At 49.1% G+C, this 22,812-nt stretch overlaps 1 protein-coding gene across 4 annotated transcripts in view; it reads right to left on the bottom strand.

Moving 5' to 3' along the window:
• The window catches only part of SLC2A4RG (SLC2A4 regulator), a 56,964-nt gene that overhangs the window by 3,642 nt on the left and 30,510 nt on the right, over nucleotides 1-22,812 (bottom strand). The window contains exons 4-9 of one of the 4 annotated variants that reach the window (XM_083360848.1): nucleotides 21,110-21,345; nucleotides 18,406-18,506; nucleotides 15,460-15,724; nucleotides 8,682-8,810; nucleotides 6,143-6,267; nucleotides 2,802-2,900 (exon numbers count right to left, since the gene is read on the bottom strand). In XM_083360848.1, coding sequence (XP_083216974.1) covers nucleotides 2,802-2,900; nucleotides 6,143-6,267; nucleotides 8,682-8,810; nucleotides 15,460-15,724; nucleotides 18,406-18,506; nucleotides 21,110-21,345 — 955 coding nt within the window. Of the gene's footprint in view, nucleotides 1-790; nucleotides 2,901-6,142; nucleotides 6,268-8,681; nucleotides 8,811-15,459; nucleotides 15,725-18,405; nucleotides 18,507-21,109; nucleotides 21,346-22,812 lie in introns of those variants that run through there. The other 3 variants (XM_083360849.1, XM_083360850.1, XM_083360851.1) reach the window with 3 other exon arrangements.

Raw genomic sequence — 22,812 nt, 5'->3', positions numbered from 1 at the left:
ACCAGCAGGGCACAGGCGTACGGAAATAAGACGATGGAATTTGGTGGGAGAGCAGAATAGGCCGTACGACTCAGGTGTTCGGGTTCTTTTTAGAGACAAGCTAGCTTAAACAGGGATGGTAACGGGAGTTAGAAGAGAGACGGGGCTTTTAGATGTGCAAGACTTGTCCAAATTCCAGGCCTTGCTCCCTTACGAGCCCGCCCCATCCTCAAAAATATGAGGGTGGCTGGCTTGTGTAGAATTCAGTTTGTGCCAGGATTGAACGAGGCTGGGATATATCCCATTTAAAGCCAAATACTTTGGTTAGAGCAGGGGTAGGCAGCCTTGGCTCTTTTATGACTCGTGGACTTCAACTCCCAGAATTCCTGAGCCAGCATGGGGGGAACTATGGCCCCTTCATGACTCATGGACTTCAACTCCCAGAATTCCTGAGCCAGCATGGGGGAACTATGGCCCCCTCATGGCTTGCGGACTTCAACTCCCAGAATTCCACAGCCAGCATGGGGGAACTATGGCCCCCTCATGACTCATGGACTTCAACTCCCAGAATTCCTGAGCCAGCATGGGGAAACTATGGCCCCCTCATGAGTCATGGACTTCAACTCCCAGAATTCCTGAGATAGTATGGCTCAGCTTGGAAACCTCTCCCTTTCCCCGCTCAGCATGGCTGGCTCAGGAATTCTGGGAGTTGAAGTCCACGAGTCACAAAAGAGCCAAGTTTGCCTACCCCTGAGTTAGAGCAGTGTTTCTCAACTTTGGCAATTTCAAAGATGGGTGGACTTCAACTCCCAGAATTCCACAGCTAGCTCTGCTGGCTGTGGAATTCTGGGAGTTGAAGTCCACCCATCTTTGAAGTTGCCAAAGTTGAAAAAGCTGTGCAATTCTGGGAGTTGAAGTCCACCCATCTTTGAAGTTGCCAAAGTTGAAAAAGCTGTGGAATTCTGGGAGTTGAAGTCCCACCTATCTTTCAAGCGGCCAAAGCTGAAAAACATTTTGCTCAACAGATTTCTATAAATCTCATAGTGCCACCATCTGGTGACTTTTAAAAGCCAAACCAGCAGACTTATGGTGGATCCTGAAATTCCCGTCACTCCGAAAATTCCCAAATTACCAACACAGACAGGAGACACCAATCCACCAATCCAACGTGCCACGGACCAAGAGAAATGGGTTTAAAAAAAGCTGAAGCCCGCCTCTAAAGTTCAACATCGACCCAACTTTCTCCAAGACCGATTATTATTATTTTTTTTAAAAAAGAAAAAAAAAATCCTGATTCTAAATTGACTTTTGAGCTGGCCTTTTTTTTTTCTTTTTTCTTTTTAAGGGGATCGGAAGAGCAGAGTTGGGAAAATCTGATCGATCTTCTTTCTCTCTTTGCCATTTAGAGCAGGAAAAAGCTACGGCGGTGGGACAGAAGCACCACACTCGTGTCACCCCATTGTGTAAAATGTTTAGAAACGAAAACAAAAACTGGGATTGCACATCAAAGGAAATTGGCTTTTTTTTTTCTCTCCTCTCTGTTGCTGTCAAGAGTCGGCTTGGAAGCGTCTTCAGTCCAGATCATTTGTTCAGGCTACATTTTCAGCACATAGCTTATTCTTTGCAAACGACTTAAAATTTCCGTGCGTGCGACTGTAAGCCAGATGGCAGAGGGCAAAAAACCCCCAAACATTTCCCATCTCCGGCAGGCAACGTTGGGAAGGGAACAATTTCTTAGGAGAAATGGGGAGGGAATTTTAAAAAAATAAAAAATAAAATCAGATAACTCCCCGAGATCGGAAACAGAAAGCAAAAAAAAAAAATTAACTTTTTAAGGTTTTGCTGATGTTCAATAGGTTTGTTTCCACCCCCTGCCCCCCCCACACACACCGCCCCTTCAGTCCTATCCACCTTTTAGGCTGGGCTATTCGGCATCCAAACTGAATTTAAATCAAGGAGAGAGAAAGAGAGAGGGGGGTGTGTGTGAAGGAGTTTTGGGGAGAAACCTGCTTGCAGCCAGCAAACGAAAGTTAAAGGAAGCGAGGGTGAAAGGAAGCAAAAACTGTTTCCTTTCCTTCCTGACGCCCGTTTTATCTTTTGCCCCCAAAGTCCTCAACGCCAAAAAAAAAAAAAAAAAAAAAGCTTACGGAGAAAAGGAAAAAAAAAAGAAAAGAAAAAATACTGCAGGACAGGTATTTTAAAAAAAAAGCGTGTGGCCCACGAGTCTTGGCTCTCCCATCCTAGAGAACGAAAAAAGGTCCGAAGCTTCACATCTCGGCTCTAAAGAGCTTTTTTGGAACTCTCACTGTCTCAAAGCTCAACGAGGTTGGGCGACTCGAAGCAGAAAAACAGGGCGGACGAGAGAGACGTAGCTTATTTCAGAAGTAAAAGGTTGGGGGGAGGTGGGGGGGCAAAGGGAAACCACCATCCAAAGACAAAACAATGGCTTAAATTTTCACATGTGTGGATGCGGGTAAATTCCAACGGAGGCTGGATTGGCAGCTATCCCTGGATGAAGGAGCGGGCTGCCCCCCCGGATGACACTTCAACACGGCGAGGCGGTCTTGACTTCCCTTTCGCAAAGGGTCCAACGACTCCGTTCGTCCCAGAAACTCCGGTTTCCTGAGCCAAGGCACAGTGGGGAAGTCCCCCCACCCCTTCCCCTGCTTGGAGAAGGGGTGGGTGGGTGGGCAGGGCGGGGTGTGTGTGTGGAGGGGGAGGAGGCAGACAGTGCAAGGAGGCTGGAAGGCACCCGAGTGCAAATCGCGCAACACAGACGGAGGGCATAGGTGAGCGAGTCTCCCCGAACTCAATCCACGAACCGCTGGCAGGCTTTCTTCCAGCGGCAGGCCGTGCACCACATGTTGCGGTTCTCCATCCCGTAGACTTTGCGGCACTTCTTGGCTTCGCCGCGCGGCTTCCTGCAAGGAAGAAGAGAAGAAAGGCGGTTGAGAGGAAGGAGGAAGCCGGAGAAGGATGGAGGGAAGAAGACTCCTCAGTCAGCTGAGGCATTCTGGGAGTTGAAGTCCGCCAGTTCTTAAAAGTTGCCAAGGTTGAGGACCTCTGATCTAGAAGCTATTCCCAATGAATGGTGGAAACGGAAATGGAAAGAAGGGACCTTTTATGGTGGACACGGGATAAAGCAAAGAAATATCGGAGTAGGATTCACATCTTAATACAGCCACTTCTGAACGGGAAGATAAAGATGAAAGCAGAAACTTTTCTCTTGAGTTCAGTGGAAAAAGACTTGGGGGTGGGGGGAAGTGGAACTGTGATGCAGCAAGTCTTGTGTTGTGTGTTTTTTTTCTTTTTGAGGGGGTCCTTGGCGCTCTCTGAGCTTGGTTGTTTTCTTGCAGACGTTTCATGACCCTCTTCCAATATCTCAGGGGCTGCCCCAAAGAAGAGGGAGTCAAGCTCTTCTCCAAAGCGCCCGAAGGCAGGACAAGACGCAACGGATGCAAACTCGTCAAGGAGAGAAGCAACCTGGAACTAAGGAGAAACTTCCTGACAGTTAGAACATCAGGCAGAGATGACCTATCCATTTTCCTATCTTTAACATATCATTGTTGAGATATTAACATATCTCATCATATAAGAAACGGTTGCTGGAATTGGGTATGTCTAGAAGAGAAGGACGAGGGGGGACATGATAGCAGATATTGGAAATCTCAGGGGCTGCCCCAAAGAAGAGGGAGTCAAGCTATTCTCCAAAGCACCTGAAGGCAGGACAAGAAGCAACGGATGGAAACTAACCAAGGAGAGAAGCAACCTGGAACTAAGGAGAAACTCCTGACAGTGAGAACAATTAATCAGTGGAACCACCTGCCTCCAGCGGTGAATGCTCCAACACTGGAAGTTTTTAAGAAGAGGCTGGACAGCCATTTGTCTGAAATGGGATAGGGTTTCCTGCCTTAGCAGGGGGTTGGACTAGATGACCTCCAAGGTCCCTTCCAACTTTATTATTATTATTATTATTATTATTATTATTATTATTATTATTATTATTATTATTATTATTATTATTATTATATTACTTTATGCACAAAAACGGAAGGACGCTTCTATTCCCACCACGGACGAACGACTACGGAAGCAGATGGAAGTTGGCAGAGACGGCTAAATTGACGGCTTTGATGAAAGAAAACAATATTAATTACTTTTGTTTCTACTTGGGAGACCGCTTGTGGACTTTGTACTTAAGGTGGGGGGAAAAAAACCTGAAATTTTGATTTTTGGGGTTTAACTGATCAGATTGATTTGTTGTTATGGAAATGGCCAGTTTATAGCTATTATGGAAAAGTAAAAAGTTGAGGTTCGATGTTAATGCTTTTATTCCATTGCAACACAGTTGGGTGTCAATGCCTTTTCTTTACTTCGCACCCTCTCCTCCTCAATTTCTTCTCCCCTTTCCCCCCCACCCCCACTGTGTCCTATCATTTCCTTTGGTATTTCATTCTATAATCTAATAAAACGTTACAATAAAAATAAATTTAAAGTACATCTCGACTTACAACCATTTGTTTCGGAGTTACAACAGCGTTGGGAAAAAAAAGTGGGTTATGGCCAGTCCTCGCATGTACGACCGTCACAGGATTCCCCCCCCCCCACGGTCACGTGAGCAGAATTTGGTCACTTGGCTACTGGCATGTATTTCTCATGTGATTGCCACTTGCCACCATCCCAGCCGGCTTCCGACAAGTAGGCAGTGGGATAAGCTGGATTTGCTTAGGGCCTGCTGGATTCACTTCATAACTGCAGCGACTAGCTTACTTATATGTAAGGTCTATAGTCCAGGAATAGTCAATCCTGGCTCTTTTATGACTTGTGGACCAAGTCATGGCTGGTTCAGGAATTCTGGGTATTGAAGTCCACAAGTCATAAAAGAGCCAAGGTTGCCTACTCCTGGACTGTACATATGTCTTATATAGTATATTTAAATATGTGTTATGTATGTGTACGCTTTGACAGCAAGCAACTAAATTTCATATTTAATATGTGCCATTGTGCCTACAGTAAAAAAATGACAATAAAGGTTATCTATCTTACTATCTATCTCTATTATCTATCTCTCTGTCTGTCTATATCTACCTAGCTACCTCATCATTTATCTATCATCTATCTATCTATATATATCTATCAGTCATCTATCTTCTATCATCTATCTATCTATCTATCTATCTATCTATCTATCTATCTATCTATCTATCTATCATCTATATCTATCTATCTATATCTATCTACTATCTATCTATCTATCTATCTATCTATCTATCTATCTATCTATCTATCTATCTATCTATCTATCTATCTGCTAGCTAGCTATTAATCATGGTTAAAAAAAAGGTGTAAAATCAGACCTGACTCAACAACGATCTCGCTTATGAAAAACAAGTTCCAGTGACAATTGTGGTTGTATGTTGAGGATGACCTGTTTCAAAAAAAATGGGCAGATGGGCTTGAGGAGCAAGGAAAGTGAAGGATTGCTCTGTATTTAGGAGAGGGCTTCCCTTACAACTATTCATTTAGTGAAGTTTAAAGTTAAGAACGGCGCTGGAAAAAGTGACTCGTGAACCCTTTTTCACACTTAACAACCGTCACAGTGCCACCTTACAGGGCAATTATTCGAGAAAGGTACAGTTTTGCAGTTGGTCAAGCACTCTTTCTAAAGCAGGGCTCCCCAACTTTTCTGGGTTGGTGGCCCAGAAGGAAAGGGAGGGGCAAGGACTTTTATGCACACATGCACACAGACGCAAACGTGGCCATACGTGCGTGCGCACCAAGGGGGCTGTGAGCATGCGTGCTCTGCAAATGGGGTTGCCAGCGCCGGTGCGAGGATCGCGGCGAGGCTACCGCTGGCACAAGATTCACGGCTCGCAGTGAGGCTGGTGCCGCCGCAAGTGGGGGCAAGCGTGACGACACGTGTACGCGCGCTTTACAGCCACTCACACTGCCTGGTGGCCAAGAGGCCATGGCCAGGTAGTGCGCTGCAGCCCGTAGGTTGTGGACCTCTGTTCTAAAGTCTGGCCGGAGGGACTCAGCCAAACATGGAGAACGCCAGAGGCCATTAGGGTCACCCAGAGAATGGGCTGGAGGTACCAGACGTGGGGGGAGGGGAGGGAGGGAGGAGAAAAGATGTGATAGGAAGCCCGAAGCGTCCACTCACCTGGTGCCTGTTGCAGGCTTTGGCACAGAAGAGGGCAATAATGGTTGTCCTTTGGCAACTGATACAGGGGGGCCTTGCAGGTGTTTCTCTCCTGAATCGGCAGGTCGGATGGGAGTCAGGCAGCCCTGGTGGAAGAGGAGGAGGAGGAGGAGGAAGAAGAACAGAGATGGTCATTTTGGAAGGGGAGAGGGAGGAGATCTCAATGGTGCAGCTAAGAAGTCAACCGCGGGATCCTTGGTGCTCTCTGAGCTGGGTGGTTTTCTTGCAGACGTTTCATTACCCAGCCAGGAAACATTATCAGTGCCAGAAGAGAGTGGGGTTTGCAGAATGATGGAGGAGGAGGAGGAGGAGGACGATGATGACGACTGTGGGGCCCTTGGTGCTCTCTGAGCTTGGTGGTTTTCTTGCAGATGTTTCATTAGCATTGCACTGAAGTTCCCTAGTTCGGTAACAAAATCTCTGTAAGAAAACCACCAAGCTCAGAGTTCAACCCTGCGCTGCAAAGTTTCTCGTCTAAGGAGCCAACCCTTTGGCAGTTAGGGGGCAGCAGAATTAGAACACAGTCCACTAAAGCAGAAGGCTGGAACTTAACCCAGGGAGGAAAAGGATCACACACCCCCCTTGACCACTTATATCAGACATGTCAAACACAAGGCCCGGGGGCCAGATCCGGCCCGCGAAGTGGTTCCATGTGGCCCGCAAAGCCATCCTGGAAACAGTGAGGGAGCGGCCCCCACTGCCTTGGCCCTGGCCCAGAGACCCTCCTCCTGCCAGAGACCCTCAGATCTGTCCCACTCCTGCCCAGGCCCCCATAGGCACCCTTGATGCGAAGGATGTAGAGTTGGCCACGCCCACCCAGTAGGCCATACGCACTCTAGCCACGCCCACCCAGTAGGCCACGCCCACCCAGGCCACACCCACCCGGCCCCCTGAGGGCAACCGCAATGCTGATGCGGCCCTCAATGAAATTGAGTTTGACACCCCTGACTTATATCCTCTGAACATGATTGGGAAGTGCACTAACAGTCCCTTTCCTCTGCTGACTAAGGGGCTGCCCCCCCAAAAAAAAAAGGGGTGGTGGGGGTTCCGCTTATTCTCCAAAGCGCCCGAAGGCAGGACAAGAAGCAACGGATGGAAACTAGTCAAGGAGAGAAGCAACCTAGAACTAAGGAGAAACTTCCTGACAGTGGGAACAATTAACCAGCGGAACTACTTGCCTCCAGAAGTTGTGGTGAGATTCCCAAACCAGAACTACTGGAGACACCGGTATGTGGAGGCACACCAGTCTACAGATAGTCCTTGACTTGCAACAGTTCATTTAGCGACCGTTTGAAGTTACAGCGGCCCTGAGAAAAGCGACTTTATCACCATTTTCCACACTTAACGACCGTCGCAGCACTCCCCACGGTCATGTGATCAAAATTCGGACGCTTGGCAACTGACTCGTATTTATGACAGCTGCGGCATCCCGAAGTCACGTGACCCCCCCCCCCTTTTTGCGACCTTCTGACAAGCAAAGTCAACGCGGAAGCCAGGTCCACTGAACAACCCTGTTACTAACTTAACTACGGCCAGGAAGGTCGTAAAACAGGGCAAAACTCACTTTAACCGCTTCTCGCTAAGCCACAGAAATGTTAGGCTCAACTGCGATCGTTAAGTCGAGGACTACCTGTAGGGCGGTGAGTAAATGAAACGGAAGGCAACCGTCCGCGGGGCCAGGGGAAGTGTCATCCCCCATGGAGTTGATCTGAGGGGTCTGCATGTGGCCTACAAACTCCTAAACCAGGGGTAGGCCACCTCGGCTCTTTTATGACTCGTGGACTTCAACTCCCAGAATTCCTCAGCCAGCCATGCTGAGGTGAAAAGGAGAGGTTTCCATGCTGAGCTATGCTGGCTCAGGAATTCTGGGAGTTGAAGTCCACGAGTCCTAAAAGGGCCAAGTTTGAAGACCCCTAAGATATAGGGTCTCCTAAGTCAGAGGTCCCCAACCTTTTGGGCTCCAGGGACCGGTTCTGTGGAGAGAGGTTTTTCCGCGGATCGGAGGGTGTGTGGTTTTGTGTGCTGCCTACATCTCGCAGATGGGGCTTTGCTTCTTTGTGCAGACCGGTTGCTGGCATGGTGTGGCCTGGTACCGGTCCACAGACCGGGGGCTGGGGAACCCAGTCCTAAGCAACTAAGCAACTAGGATGATCCAAGGCCTGGAGACCAAAACATATGAAGCACGGCTGCAGGTCTTGGGTTTGGCTAGGCCAGAGGTAGGCCACCTTGGCTCTTTTATGACTTGTGGACTTCAACTCCCAGAATTCCTGAGCTAGCCATGCTGAGGGGAAAGGGAGAGGTTTCCATGCTGAGCCATGCTGGCTCAGGAATTCTGGGAGCTGAAGTCCACAAGTCATGAAGGGGCCATAGTTCCCCCATGCTGGCTCAGGAATTCTGGGAGTTGAAGTCCACGAGTCTGTCCTAACCTTTGCTCTGGAACCAACTCCTTTCTGACCAAGGGGAGGGGGGAAAAATCTGGTGTGGCCTTTTCGCTACTCACCGAGGGGCTCTTGAAGAGGACGGGGGGCAGAGTTGGTGGGAAAAGGGCTGGCTGCTGCCACGATATGCTGATTTCCATCCCAGCTGGGGGAGCCTTCAGATCTGCCAACACCCCAGTAGGACCCATTGCCTGAAACCAGAAAGGTACATCTCAAAGCGAAAGGGTGGAAAAGCTGAAGGTTGTGAAACTACCAGTCAGGGCAAGGAGGAGGGACCAAGCAGGGAACTAGCCTCGAGTCCAAGAGACTTAGGCTTGGACCCCCTCCCACCAAGCTCCATGGAGCTTTAATTTTAATTTTAATTTAATTTAATAATAATTTAATAATATTTATATACCGCCCTTCTCCCTGAGGACTCAGGGCGGTTCACAGGGCAGAATAAAATACTAAATACAAACGTTAAAACAAGATTAAATAATTGCCCATATTAAAACAATTGGAATCAAGTTCAAAACGCCAAGTTAAAATTAAAACACAAGAATAAAAAACCCCACCAATCCCCATCAGGCTAGGCCGGCTTGAACAAACAGAAACGTCTTGAGATCGCGACGAAAGGAGCGAAGATCGGGCGCCCACGGAGAAGGATCTCCCCCTGGGGACCGCCAATCGACATTCTCTGATCGGTGGCACCCTGAGGAGGCCCTCTCTGTGGGAACGCACAGGGCGCAGGGAGCTTGATGCCGGCAGCAGATGTTCCCCAAGGTACTCCGGCCCCATGCCATGAAGGGCTTTAAACACTGTTACCAGTACCTTGAATCTCACCCGGAAGACAACCGGCAACCAATGCAGCTCACGGAGCAGCGGTGTAACGTGGGAGTATCGGGAGACTCCCAACACAACTCTCGCGGCTGCATTCTGTACCAGTTGGAGCTTCCGGGTGGTCCTCAAGGGCAGCCCCATGTAGAGAGCGTTGCAGTAGTCTAGATGAGAGGACACGAGCGCATGAGTGACCGTGCACAAATCATCCCGGCTAAGATAGGGCCGCAACTGGCGCACCAGGCGAACCTGGGCGAAGGCCCCCCTAGTCACAGCTCCTATATGGTCTTCCAGGGTGAGCCGTGAATCTAGGAGGACTCCCAAGTTGCGAGCCCTATCTACGGGGGGTAATAGTTCACCCCCCATAGCCAAAGGTGGAATATCCGAATAAACCCGGGATGAAGGTATGCAAAGCCACTCAGTCTTGTCGGGGTTGAGCTGGAGTCTGTTCCTCCCCATCCAGACCCGAACCGCCTCCAGGCACCGGGACATCACGTTGAGGGCATCACTGGGGTGGTTTGGGGTCGAAAGGAAAAGTTGGGTATCATCAGCGTACTGATGATACCCAACTCCAAAGCCACGAATGATCTCACCCAGCGGTTTCATGTAGATGTTGAACAGGAGAGGCGAGAGGACCGACCCCTGAGGAACTCCACAAATGAGAGACCTCGCGGTCGACTTCTGTCCTCCTGCCAACACCGACTGCGAACGTCCCCGGAGATAGGAGGAGAACCACTGTAAAACTGTGCCACCCACTCCCAATCCCCTGAGACGCCGCAGCAAGATACCATGGTCGATGGTATCGAAAGCCGCCGAGAGGTCTAATAGGACTAGAACAGAGGAATATCCCCTGTCCCGAGCCCTCCAGAGATCATTCACCAGCGCGACCAATGCCGTCTCCGTGCTGTGCCCGGGCCTGAAACCCGATTGGTACGGGTCTAGATAATCCGCTTCATCCAGGACCAGAGGGAGCTGATGCGCCACCACACTCTCAACAACCTTCGCAAGAAAGCGAAGGTTGGAGACAGGACGAAAGTTGTTTAATACAGCTGGGTCCAAGGCAGGCTTCTTGAGGAGAGGCCTCACCACCACCTCTTTCAGGACGGCGGGGAAGCAACCCTCACTCAGAGAAGCCGATATAACTGCCTGGAACCAGCTGCGTGTCCTCTCCCGGGCTGCATAGACCAGCCAGGAAGGGCACGGGTCCAATAAACACGTGGTGGTGCTCAGCCTCCCCATGATCCTGTCCACTTCCTCAGGAGTCACAGAATCAAACTCCTCCCAGATGATATCGACAAGACCGCCAGTGTCCTGATCGTCAGACTCTGCCCAGTCGGAGTCCAGACCGGTCCGAATCCGAGCGATTTTGTCCGATAGATGTTGGTTAAACTCCTCGGCACGACCCTGCAAGGGATCCTCCCTCACCTCCTGATTTAGGAGGGAGCGAGTCACCCTAAACAGGGCGGCCGGGCGATTATCTGCGGACGCGATAAGGGTGGCGAAGTGGTTAGACCTCGCCTCCCTTATCGCAGCGAGATAAGACCTAATGTAGGCTCTTAGTCGCAATCGGTCGGATTCGGATCGGCTGGACCTCCAACCGCTCTCTAGGCCCCGTCTCCGACGCTTCATCTCCCGAAGCTCCGCAGAGAACCATGGAGCTCGACGGGATCTGCACCGGGTCAGGGGCCGCAGGGGTACAACTCGGTCAAGAGCCTCAGTGGCCGTCCTTTCCCAGGCTTCCACTAAGGCATCTGCCGAGCTGTGAGCAAGGGAGGCAGGTGGGGACCCCAGCGCTGCCTGGAACCTCTGGGGATCCATTAAGCGTCTGGGGCGGTACCATTTAATTGGTTCCGAACACCCACGGCGGGGGGTGGCAAAACGGAAGACCAGCCGCAGGAGATGATGATCGGTCCATGACAGGGGCATAATAATTGGAGAGCCCCCACCAAGATCATCTAACCACCGTCCAGATAAAAAAACTAGGTCAAGGGTGTGGCCTCCCTCATGAGTCGGTCCCGAAATTACTTGCGTCAGGTCCATGGCCGTCATGGAAGCCATGAACTCCCGAGCCAACTCAGATGATCCTCCCAGCGATGGTAGATTGAAGTCCCCCAAAACTATGAGTTTCGGGAACTCAACCACCAGCCCAGAGAGGACATCGAGCAGCTCAGGCAGGGCTGCTGCTGCGTGACTAGGCGAAAGGTACACCAGCAGCAAGCCCAACTGCGCACCAGGGCCGCATCTCAAAAAGAGAGACTCACACCCGACTATCTGAGGAACAGTGGCCTCCCGCGGACACAAGGTCTCCCTCATAACAACAGCCACACCCCCACCCCTACCCTGAGCCCGAGGCCGGTGCAGCACCCGGAAACCTGGTGGGCAAAGGTCAACCAGAGGAATCCCGCCCTCTGGGCCCAACCAAGTCTCCGTGATGCAAGCCAGGTCCGCCTGCTCACCCTCGACCAGATCACGAACGAGAGGAGCCTTATTAGAGACGGACCTGGCATTCAAATACACCAGCCGGAGCTCAGGGGGCTGCACACCCTCACTCCCGGGACCTTGGGGTAGAGCCAGAGGGTCGGAGTGCCTCACCGCTTGTAAGCAGCGGAGAGGCCTTCCCTGAGATCGATACGGCCCTCTGCTCCTACATCTGCTGCCATTCCCTGATGTCGTGGGAATAGGTAGCCCCACGACCAGCCCTGGAGCCCCGGAGGTGACCGACCCCCGCCCCTCCCCCCTGCGATCTCCATCGGCCCTAGCCAGAACAGCGGCAGTTGGATAGTCCCCCTTATCCAAACAACCAAAAGAACCCTCCCGCCTCCCTAACCCCCTAAAAAATTTTGAAAGAAAAATAATCAGGGGCCTCTTATTAGGTCTACGTCGAAGGCCCCTACCCGTGCCCAGCCAACTCTCAGGGTCCCAATAAATGGGCCCTTCCTCGAGGTTATAATCGGCTGGCAAGGCGGGTCGCACCCAGGAGGGGGGAGCACCCCTGAGGGCGCACAAGTCCGTGGAAGAATATTTAAAGGAAGGCATAAATAGCAGTCCGGGTCGCAGGCAGTCCATAGATAATAGTCCAAAGGAGGATCTATTCAGAGAGGGAGTCCCAGGCCTCCGTCCAGCCGCTGCCACTCAGCTGGATAAACCCCCCGGGCAGGCCTGCCACCGTCCTCTCACTACGGCCACAGAGCCAGTTCTCGGGGGGGATGGAAGTCTGGAGCAACCGCACCGGGTATGGCCTGCCCCATAGAGCTCTCACCTCTAGGGGCAGCAGATGTAAATTCGGCCATCCTCTCACAATGGCTAATACCCAGAGTTCTCTGTCCTTAGGGGTATAAGGGGCAATGCGCAATCGATTGTGAAAACAAAAACAAGCCATCATAGTCAATTCTGGTAAAAGCCAAGTCCCCCATTGTCCCGTCATTCCTAGAGGTTGTAACTGACCACCAGTCCATAGGCCCTCAGTTCCATAATTATTGGGGCCTTCCAGACTGTGGTCAACAAAGATTGGCTCCCCCAGGTCCATTAAATTCCCCACCGGTCTTCCAAAGTCCTTCACAATGGCCCAAGTCCACAAGGCTCCACTGGGCTCCACCGGAATCCACCGGCCAGCCCAGGAACCTTCAGGGCCATCAGAGGCAGTGGGGGTGCCAACCCATCTGGGATATGCAGAACCAACCGGGGGGCCGGCAAACCGGCCATAACGCCATCGCTGAATCATCGAAGCCGCTGCCGCTGGGCCGCTATGGACACCGCCACCGCCATCACCGTAGCCACCGTAGCCACCGGAACGCCACCAAGGCCGGAAACAATCCGGGGAAAGCCACCGCCTCCGCCGATGAAAAACGGGCCGAAAAGGCCCAGGGGGCAGCGGGACAAACGGTTCGGTGAAAGCAGGCCAGACCACAATAGTCGATGGTAAAGTGGCCCGCAAACGGCCCGGGAACAACGCCGTCGCCGCCGCCGCCGCCATTAGGATATCCCGAAGCGTCGTTGATGCAAGCAAAAAGCAGGCAGAAGGCAGAGGCAGACCGGTTAAAAGGAAAACGATAGAAAAGGCGGGCCAAGCAGCTCGCAAACAGCTCCGTCGCCGCCGCCGCCGCCGCCGCAGCACCGCCGCCGCCAGCCGCCGGGAACTCCAAACGCCGCCGAAGAAGCCAAGACCGCCCGACATAGCCGGAAACTCCCGACGACCAGCTGAGCAGCTAAGCAGCTGAGCAGATAACAAAACCGGCAGCCCTGCGAAACGCTGGTAAAAAACCTAGACAATTGCAAAGTTCATCGCTGCCACCCTTCCCCCAACCCAGGGCATAAAGGAAAAGCCCTGAGGGGCTCCTAAGACGCCTATCTTCTCGGACCTGCAGAGCTCAACCTCACACGGCCGCCCGCACGTCCGCCATTTTTTAGCTGGCTGTTCCCAAGAGAAGGCAAACAGTCCAGGAAGATTCTTGTATTCTAGGCAGAAAACAACCAAGTACAGGTAGTCCTCAACTTATGCTTGTTTAGGGACCATTCGAAGTTAGAACAGGACTGGAAAAAGTGACTTATGACCGTCTTCCACACTTATGCTGCAAACACCCCCCTCCCATGGTCATGTGGTCAAAATTCGGAAGCTTGGCAACCGGCATGTATTTTATGACGGTTGCAATGTCCCGGGGTCCTGTGATCTTGACCTTCCGACAAACAAAAATCAATAGGGAAGTCAGATTCACTTAATAGCCGTGTTCCTGCCATGTTCCCGACGAAAATAAGACCGGGTCTTATGTTAATTATTGCTCCAAAACAGGCATAAGGTTAGGGCCTTATTTTCAGGTTAGAGCTTCTATTTGGGGAAATACGGTACAAAATGCGTCCGTCTGGCTGACGATCTCAAGTGGGGCTTATTTTTGGGGTGGGGCTTCTATGACGAGCGTCCTGAAAAATCACGCTAAGGGCTTATGTTCCGGTTGGGTCTTATTTTGGTGGAGCAGTGGGCTACTGCTAAGCTTGTAAGCCGCCCTGAGTCTTCGGAGAAGGGCGGGATATAAATGTAATAAAAATAAAAAATAAATAAATAATAATGCCTCCTTAAGTAACACCAGCTGCCTGCAATTATTGCAGGTTCGCATCCCACCAGGCTCAAGGTTGACTCAGCCTTCCATCCTTCCGAGGTGGGTAAAATGAGGACCCAGATTGTTGGGGGCAATAAGCTAACTTTGTAATAATGCCGCTTGGCGGGGGCCGAAAGCTCTAATAAGCAGGCATATACATAGAATGAAGGCTATTGCTAAGCACATTGGTTTGTGCTTAAATTGTAAGCCACCCTGAGTCTTCGGAGAAGGGCGGGATATAAATGGGATTAAAATAAAAAATAAATAAATAAATTTTCGGGGGAAAACAGGGTATTTTAAGAGAAAACGGGAGATTTAAGATTCGGGACCTTAAGTGACATACGTGATCCTGCTGTATTTTGGCTCGTTTCTTCCTGCATTAAAGCTGCCTGAATTGAGAAGGAGAATTGCAGGCGATACAAATACGGTCTCAATATGGCCTTAGCATTTGTTCATTTGCTCATTCATTTTGTGGGCTTTTGAAAGTGCTTCTTTTATACTTGAGCCAAACAGGTAAACAGCGCTTATCTCAGCCAGGCTGGGCTCAAAAACTATAAAAGAGGGTTTGACCTGATTAGAATTTTCAGTTAGTCCTGGAAGGGAGACCACCAGGAGATCCAAAAAGGTCCGACAGCATGGGAAAATGAACACATTGGGGGGGGGGAAATATCTGAAGGAAGCAATAGCAATGTTCCCGTTGGGTCTTACTTTCGGGAAAACACGGTAATTTAACAACCGTAGTGGTCCACTTAACAAGTGTGTCCGGAAAGGTCGTAAAAACAGGGCAAAATTCGCTTCACAAATGTGTCTCGCTGAGCAGCAAACATTCGGGGCTCAATTATGGTCATAAGTCAAGGACTACCTGTAGCCCCTTCACAGGTGGATCTGGTTTGACACCTGATTTGGCCAGCTCTGGATGGCAGTGGAAACGCACCTGATAGGCATGGTCAGCTTGGATGTGCCCCAGACCGGTGGGTGCCGATTGGCTCAGGTGAGACGCCAGGGAAACCTTGGGGTTGAGTGGAATAGGCGGAGTTTTCTGGACCTCCTCCGGGACTGGAAAGGGAGGGGGCACCGGGGAGGTTGGGGAGACGGGGGTCAGGCTGGAGAGGCCGTCGGACAAGGAATCCACGTTGACGTCCAACTCGGTGTAGTAAAAATCTTCCTCTCCATCACTCTGATCCAAGTCAGCCTTTCTCCTGAGGAAAAGGGAGCAAAGGGGCCTTAGGATCTTCAACGAGGAAAGAGATGCACCCAAAGTAGAATCTTCTGCTAGGACTTCAACGGACGATCATCCTAGGCATGGCAGAAGTGCTTAAGGTATCACCTCAACATTCTCCCTTCTGGTATATCATCTCAACTTTCTCCTTTCTAGTGTCATCACAATCTCTTAGAATCAAGATCACGCAAAGTATTAGTACCCTTTTATAAAGCCCTGGTGGGACCACACCTGGAATACTGCAACCACTTCTGGTCACCATACTACAAAAAAGATGTTGAGACTTTGGGAAAAGTTCAGAGAAGAGCAATTAAGATGATCAAAGGCCTGGAGGCTAAAACATACGAAGAACGGCTCCGGGACTTGGGTTTGGCTAGTCTAAAGAAAAGAAGAAATAGGGGAGACATGATAGCAGCGTTCCAGTATCTGAGGGGCTGCCACAAAGAAGAGGGGGTTCAAGTTGTTCTCCAAAGCACCAGAGGTAGGACAAGAAACAATGGTTGGAAACTAATCAAGGAGAGAAGCAATCTGGAATTAAGGAGAAACTTCCTGACAGTGAGGACAATTAACCAGTGGAACAGCATGCCACCAGAAATCATGGGCGCTCCATCACTGGAGATTTTTAAGAAGAGGCTAACAGTCACTTGTCTGAGATGTATAGGTTCTCCTGCTTCCAGATTCTATTCTATTCTATTCTATTCTATTCTATTCTATTTTATTCTATTCTATTCTATTCTATTCTATTCTATTCTAATTCTATTCTATTCTATTCTATTCTATTCTATTCTATTCTATTCTATTCTATTCTATTCCATTCCATTCTATTCTACAATCTGTCTATTCTATTCTATTCTACAATCTGTCTATTCTATTCTATTCTATTCTATTATTATTCTATTCTACAATGTTTATTCTATTCTATTCTATTCTATTCTATTCTACAATCTGTTTATTCTATTCTATTCTATCCTATCCTATTCTACAATCTGTTTATTCTATCCTATCCTATCCTATCCTATCCTATCCTATCCTATCCTATCCTATCCTATCCTATCCTATCCTATCCTACAATCTGTTTATTCTATTCTATTCTACTCTACTCTACTCTACTCTACTCTACTCTGGTATCATCTCAGTGTTTCTCTAGCATCATCTCAACCGACAGTCCTTGGCCCATGCATAACTCCCACCTGAGTGAAGCTCCTGCCCAACCATTCAAAATCTTTGTGGCCTCTCCTTCAGACGTCCTCCTCAAAGGAAGCAAGGCAGGTGGCTGTAAATAATGGGGTGTCTTCAACCATGGCACCCCCTCTACATAAAGCCCTCCCAGGAACAAGCATCTGGTGGCTGACGGTTCTACTGGAACCCTATCGAGATGGCTTCAAAAGGGGAATCCATGAAGACTCGGTTGTCCCTGGCTGTGATTATTGAGGGCTTTGTATTCATCCTGAATCACAGTCAATCTACTTTAGTCTTGCTGCTAGCAGCAATGGTGGACAAGGCGGCTCAGTCTCCTTCTTTCCCCCACCCCAAACTTTGTGAGCTTCTGGAGGTCGTCCAGTAGCCGTCACAAGACGCAGCATGCAGAACTCAACAGGTCCACGACCTGATTTCACCATGACTTGGTGCAGAATAAAAACAAACCACATTAAGCCTTAGTCGATAATAGTAATGAAGTTGGAAGGGACCTTGGAGGTCATCTAGTCCAACCCCCTGCTCAGGCAGGAAACCCTATAGCATTTCAGACAAATGGCTGTCCAGTCTCTTCTTAAACATTTCCAGTGTTGGAGCATTCACTGCTTCTGGAGGCAGGTGGTTCCACTGGTTAATTGTTCTAACTGTCAGGAAGTTTCTCCTTAGTTCCAGGTTGCTTTTCTCCTTGATTAGTTTCCACCCGTTGCTTCTTGTCCTGCCTTCGGGCGCTTTGGAGAGTAGCTTGACTCCCTCTTCTTTGGGGCAGCCCCTGAGATACTTGAAGGCTGCTATCATGTCACCCCCTCGTCTTTCTCTTCATTAGACTAGACCAGGGGTAGGCAACCTCGGCTCTTTTATGACTCATGGACTTCAACTCCCAGAATTCCTGAGCCAGCTTGGCTGGCTCAGGAATTCTGAGAGTTGAAGTCCATGAGTCATAAAAGAGCCGAGGTTGCCTACCCCTGGACTAGACATACCCAATTCCTGGAACCATTTATCATGTTTTAGCCTCCTGTCCCACAATCATAGTTGTTGCTCTTCTCTGTACTCTTTTTAGAGTCTCGACATCTTTTTTACATCATGGTGACCAAAACTGGATGCAGGATTCCAAGTGTGGCCTTACTGAGGCGTTCTAAAGTGGTATTAACACTTCACGTGATCTTGATTCTATCCCTCCATTAATGCAGCCTAGCACTGTGTTGGCTTTTTTGGCAGCTGCAGCACACGGCTGGCTCCTATTTAAGGGATTGTCCACTAGGACTCCGAGATCCCTCTCACAGTTGCTGCTATTGAGCCAGGTACCACCTATACTACGCCTGTACATTTGGTTTTTCTTGCCTAAATGTAGAACTTTACTTTTTTCACACAGCTGTGTGAAGCCAGGTGGGAACTCCTTCTGTGAAGTCAACCTAGTCATGCTCGCCACCACACAGACGTGTCCTCCAAAGGGCCGAGAGGCTGACCTACCCCAAGTGAACGGCTCGGATGTGCTTCTGCATCCCTGAGGAACTGCTGAGAACTTTCCCACAGCTCTTCCACAAGCACTTGAACATCACCTTCGTGGAGTTCTGTAACATGAAAACATGCAGTTTAGGTCTGGCGGTGCCACCCAAATTGGACCACTCATCCCGTCTCAGGATTCCAAAGGCCCTCCTGGAGATTCAAGTTCTACCTTTGGTCAAACACCTGGCGAACCTGACTCTAGAGAGAAATGCATATTATATGCAGAATTCAATTTGTTTATTTATTTTGGTCACGTTTATGCAGTGTATATTGGAGATGGTTACCCTTTGAGAGCTGTATGCAATGAAATCTCATTTTAATGTATGCTGATTAGTATACATTCAAAGTGACAATAAAGTTATTATTTATTCTATTCTATTCTATTTTCTGTAATTTCTATTCCTATTCTATTCTATTCTGTTCTGTTCCGTTCCAATCTAATCTAATCTATTCTGTAATTCCTATTCTATTTTATTCTGTAATTCTATTTTGTAATTTCTATTCTATTCTATTTTCTGTAATTCCTATTCTATTCTATTCTGTAATTCCTATTCTATTTTCTGTAATTCCTATTCTATTTTATTCTGTAATTCCTATTCTATTCTATTCTATTCTATTCTATTCTATTCTATTCTATTCTATTCTATTCTATTCTATTCTATTCTGTAATAGAATAGAGGCAGAGGGGAGGGAGGGAGGTGTTGGGGAGGGTTGGGGAGAGGGGAGGGGGTTGGGAGGGGTTTTGTTTTGTTTTGTTAAAAATATAATGTACTGTAAAACTTTTCAGTAAAAAAAAAGATAGATCACTTTTATTGTCATTTTTTACTGTGGGCACAGTGGCACATGTTAAAAATGAAATTCTGCGGCCTGCTCTCAAAAGTGCACACACACACATAACACACCTATAAACACGCTATATAGCACACCTGTATATACCTCATTGACTATGCTAAAGCCTTTGACTGTGTGGATCATAACAAACTGTGGCAAGTCCTTAAAGAGATGGGCATACCAGACCATCTTATTTGTCTCTTGAGAAACCTATATGTGGGCCAAGAGGCAACAGTGAGAACTGGACACGGAACCACTGATTGGTTCAAAATTGGGAAAGGAGTCCGGCAAGGCTGTATACTGTTGCCTTGCCTATTTAACTTATATGCAGAGCACATCATGAGAAGGGCAGGGCTAGATGAATCAAAAGTTGGAATTAAGATTGCCGGAAGAAACATCAACAACCTAAGATATGCAGATGATACCACTCTAATGGCAGAAAGTGAAGAGGAACTAAAGAGCCTCTTGTTGTGGGTGAAGAAGGAGAGTGCAAAACTTGGGTTGAAACTAAACATTAAGAAAACCAAGATCATGGCATCTGGCCCTCTCAATTCCTGGCAAATAGATGGGGAAGAAATGGAGGTAGTGACAGATTTTATTTTCCTGGGTTCCAAGATCACTGCAGATGGGGACTGCAGCCAAGAAATTAAAAGACGCTTGCTCCTTGGGAGGAAAGCCATGGCAAATCTAGACAGCACACTAAAAAGCAGAGACATCACCCTGTCAACAAAAGTGCGTATAGTCAAGGCTATGGTCTTCCCAGTTGCAATGTATGGCTGTGAAAGTTGGGTCATAAGAAAGGCTGAGTGCCAAAGAATTGAAGCCTTTGAACTATGGTGCTGGAGAAGACTCCTGCGAGTTCCTTGGACTGCAAGGCGATCAAACCGGGCAGTCCTAGAGGAGATCAACCCTGACTGCTCTTTAGAAGGCCAGATCCTGAAGCTAAAACTCAAATACTTTGGCCACCTAATGAGAAGGGAGGACTCAATGGAGAAGAGCCTAATGCTGGGAAAGATTGAGGGCAATAGAAGAAGGGGACGACAGAGAATGAGGTGGCTGGATGGAGTCATTGAAGCAGTAGGCGTGAGCTTTGATGGACTCCAGAAGATGGTAGAGGACAGGAAGGCCTGGAGGAACATTGTCCATAGGGTCGCGATGGGTCGGACACGACTTCGCAACTAACAACAACAACAACATATACCTACACCCTTACATATACATACATCTAAATATTAATCACTGTCCATCTTGAATACATAACGGAAAGAGGAAGCTGGAGAATTCACAAGGTTGGTACTGTGTGGAGCGAAACTGTGGCTGAATCTGGATGTTCTGCTTCGGGTACCACGGAGCCCCCCCCCTCCCAGAAGGGAAGAAGGAAAACTGGTTGTGAAGAGTGTGTGTCGTGTCCCAGACAATCCTGCAGACCTTGCTCCAGCATTGCTTGTATGCCATGTCCTGGATGGGACTGAACTGCCAATAATCTTTTCAGCTGTCCTCACCACTTTCTGCAGCGCCTTCCTGACCGCAGTAGGGATGCTTCCAAACCAGGCTGTGATGCTGTATGACAGGATGCTCTCGATCGTCCCTCTGCAGAAAGTGGTGAGGACAGAGGAAGGAAGATGTGCTTTTCTCATGCGACGCAGAAAATTGCAGGCGCTGCCGTGCCTGCTTCACCAGGGTCTCGCTGTTCAGCGACCAAGCCAGGCTACTCGTTAGCTGCACACCAGGAATTTGATGCTGGTAACCGTCTCCAAATTTCTGGGATAATCAGGCAACCTTCACATGGGCTCAAACCTGGAGAAGCTTTCCTCACCACCCTCGCATCTCTTCTCACCTTCCTCTTCCTGGGGACGGGTTCCCCAAAGAGAAACTGTGTGGCTTCTGTTTCCTCCAGTTCAGACTGCAGGGAAGACAGGATGCTGGTCGTGATGTCGGCGGTCAGGGGTGGCGAAGGCGTGGAGGGGGTGGAAAGGTCGCTCGGGGGATCCCAGCTCCCGTCTCCGCTGTGGTTGCTGCTAGAGCAGCTGGAAGACCTAGCGGGAGCTTCTTTCCACGTGTCACAGTTCATTTCTGTCGCGGGGAGAAAAAAAACAGGTGGTGAGGGCAGAAGGCGTCCAGCGTGAACAATCAAGATGCCCGGGCATAAAGTTCAACAGGAAGTCCTCAATTTACAACCACAAACTCAGCCCCAAATTTCTGCTGCTAAGCAAGAGAGTGATTGAGTTATGCCCCGTTGTGCCACGTTTCTTGCCATCCCTGTTAAGTGAATCACTGCCGTTAAGTTGGTAACACGGTTGTTGTTGTTTTTTTATTGAAAAGTTTTAAAGTACAGTTTTCCTTTAAAAAGCCCCACATCTTTAATTCCCTGCATTGTTTTCTTCAATTTGGTTTCGTTCCTATTAATTTTATTTCACTGGGGCACTTCAAAATTGTTATGAGACACCAAAATCGTTTTGGAATTGGTGTTTTTTTGTTTTTTTACGGTAGGGGAACCTATAAATAACAAAAGCACACAAAACCAGCCAAGAGTCATAAACAACACATACTGCATGGCAGATGTTTATATTTAGAACTTTAATCTCTCTCGCTCTCTTTCCCCCCCACCCCCACCCTCGGGTGGAAAATATTCTCGCCGCCCCAAATCTTAGCTTGAGACTGTTATTCAAGAGTTGGGAATAGTAAGCGAGAAGGAGAAACAGACCCCAATTTTTAAGGCCGATACAGGCTTTGTATCACCCGTGCCAAAGAGCAAGGGTGGGCAACTAGAGCAATTGTATGACTTGTGGAGCCAGCACAGCTGGCTCAGGAATTCTGGGAGCTGAACTCCACAGGTCTTAAAGTTGCCACGGTTCCCTGCCTCCTGCCAGAAGTTTTAAGACCATAAGAGAATGCTGGGAGTTGCAGTCCACCCTGTTGTGATTCAGGGTCAGCCTGTGGTTCGGCAGTTGGGTCCGATGACTCAGAGGAGGAGGAGGAGGGGGTGTTGAAGACCTTGCTGAGGGGGTTGAACAGCTTGCTGAGAGCTCTCAGCCAGGCCCCTCTCATCTGGTCACGACGGAGACCCAGCTGTGTGAGCCTGACAGCGTGGATGAAGATGACCCACAGCTGGCCCTGTTCAAGGACGCCCGATGCAGGAGGCAGTCAATCAGGAGTAAACAGAGGAAGGCAATGGGGCTCCTGGGAAGGAGGCAGAGAGAAGCCACGCCCTGAACTGTATTTAAGGGGGAATGCGTGGGAGGGCTGGTTTGCTGAAGGCAACCGCTTGAAAAGCTCCTGTTTCTTGGTTCGTGTCTTGTTCTATTTGTTTTTGTAGCAATAAATTTGGCAGGCGTAATTCCAGCCTCTTGCCTTCTTGTAAAAGGGGTTGTCCCTGCCTTTTCTGCAGGCTGGTACAGAACACACCCAGCGTCAACTTGCCAAGGTTGACAAAACACTGCCTTAAGGGAAAGGGGGGGCTGTTCAACGACGACTTAGAACAGTGTCAAGAATGACACTTTGGCAGCTACATGCCTCTTCCTTTCGACTTGCCATTAGAGT

The sequence above is a fragment of the Vipera ursinii genome (assembly GCF_947247035.1).
Source record: "Vipera ursinii genome assembly, chromosome: 3".
NCBI classification, from domain to species: Eukaryota; Metazoa; Chordata; class Lepidosauria; order Squamata; family Viperidae; genus Vipera; species Vipera ursinii.
This window is presented reverse-complemented; position numbering and strand designations above follow the sequence as displayed.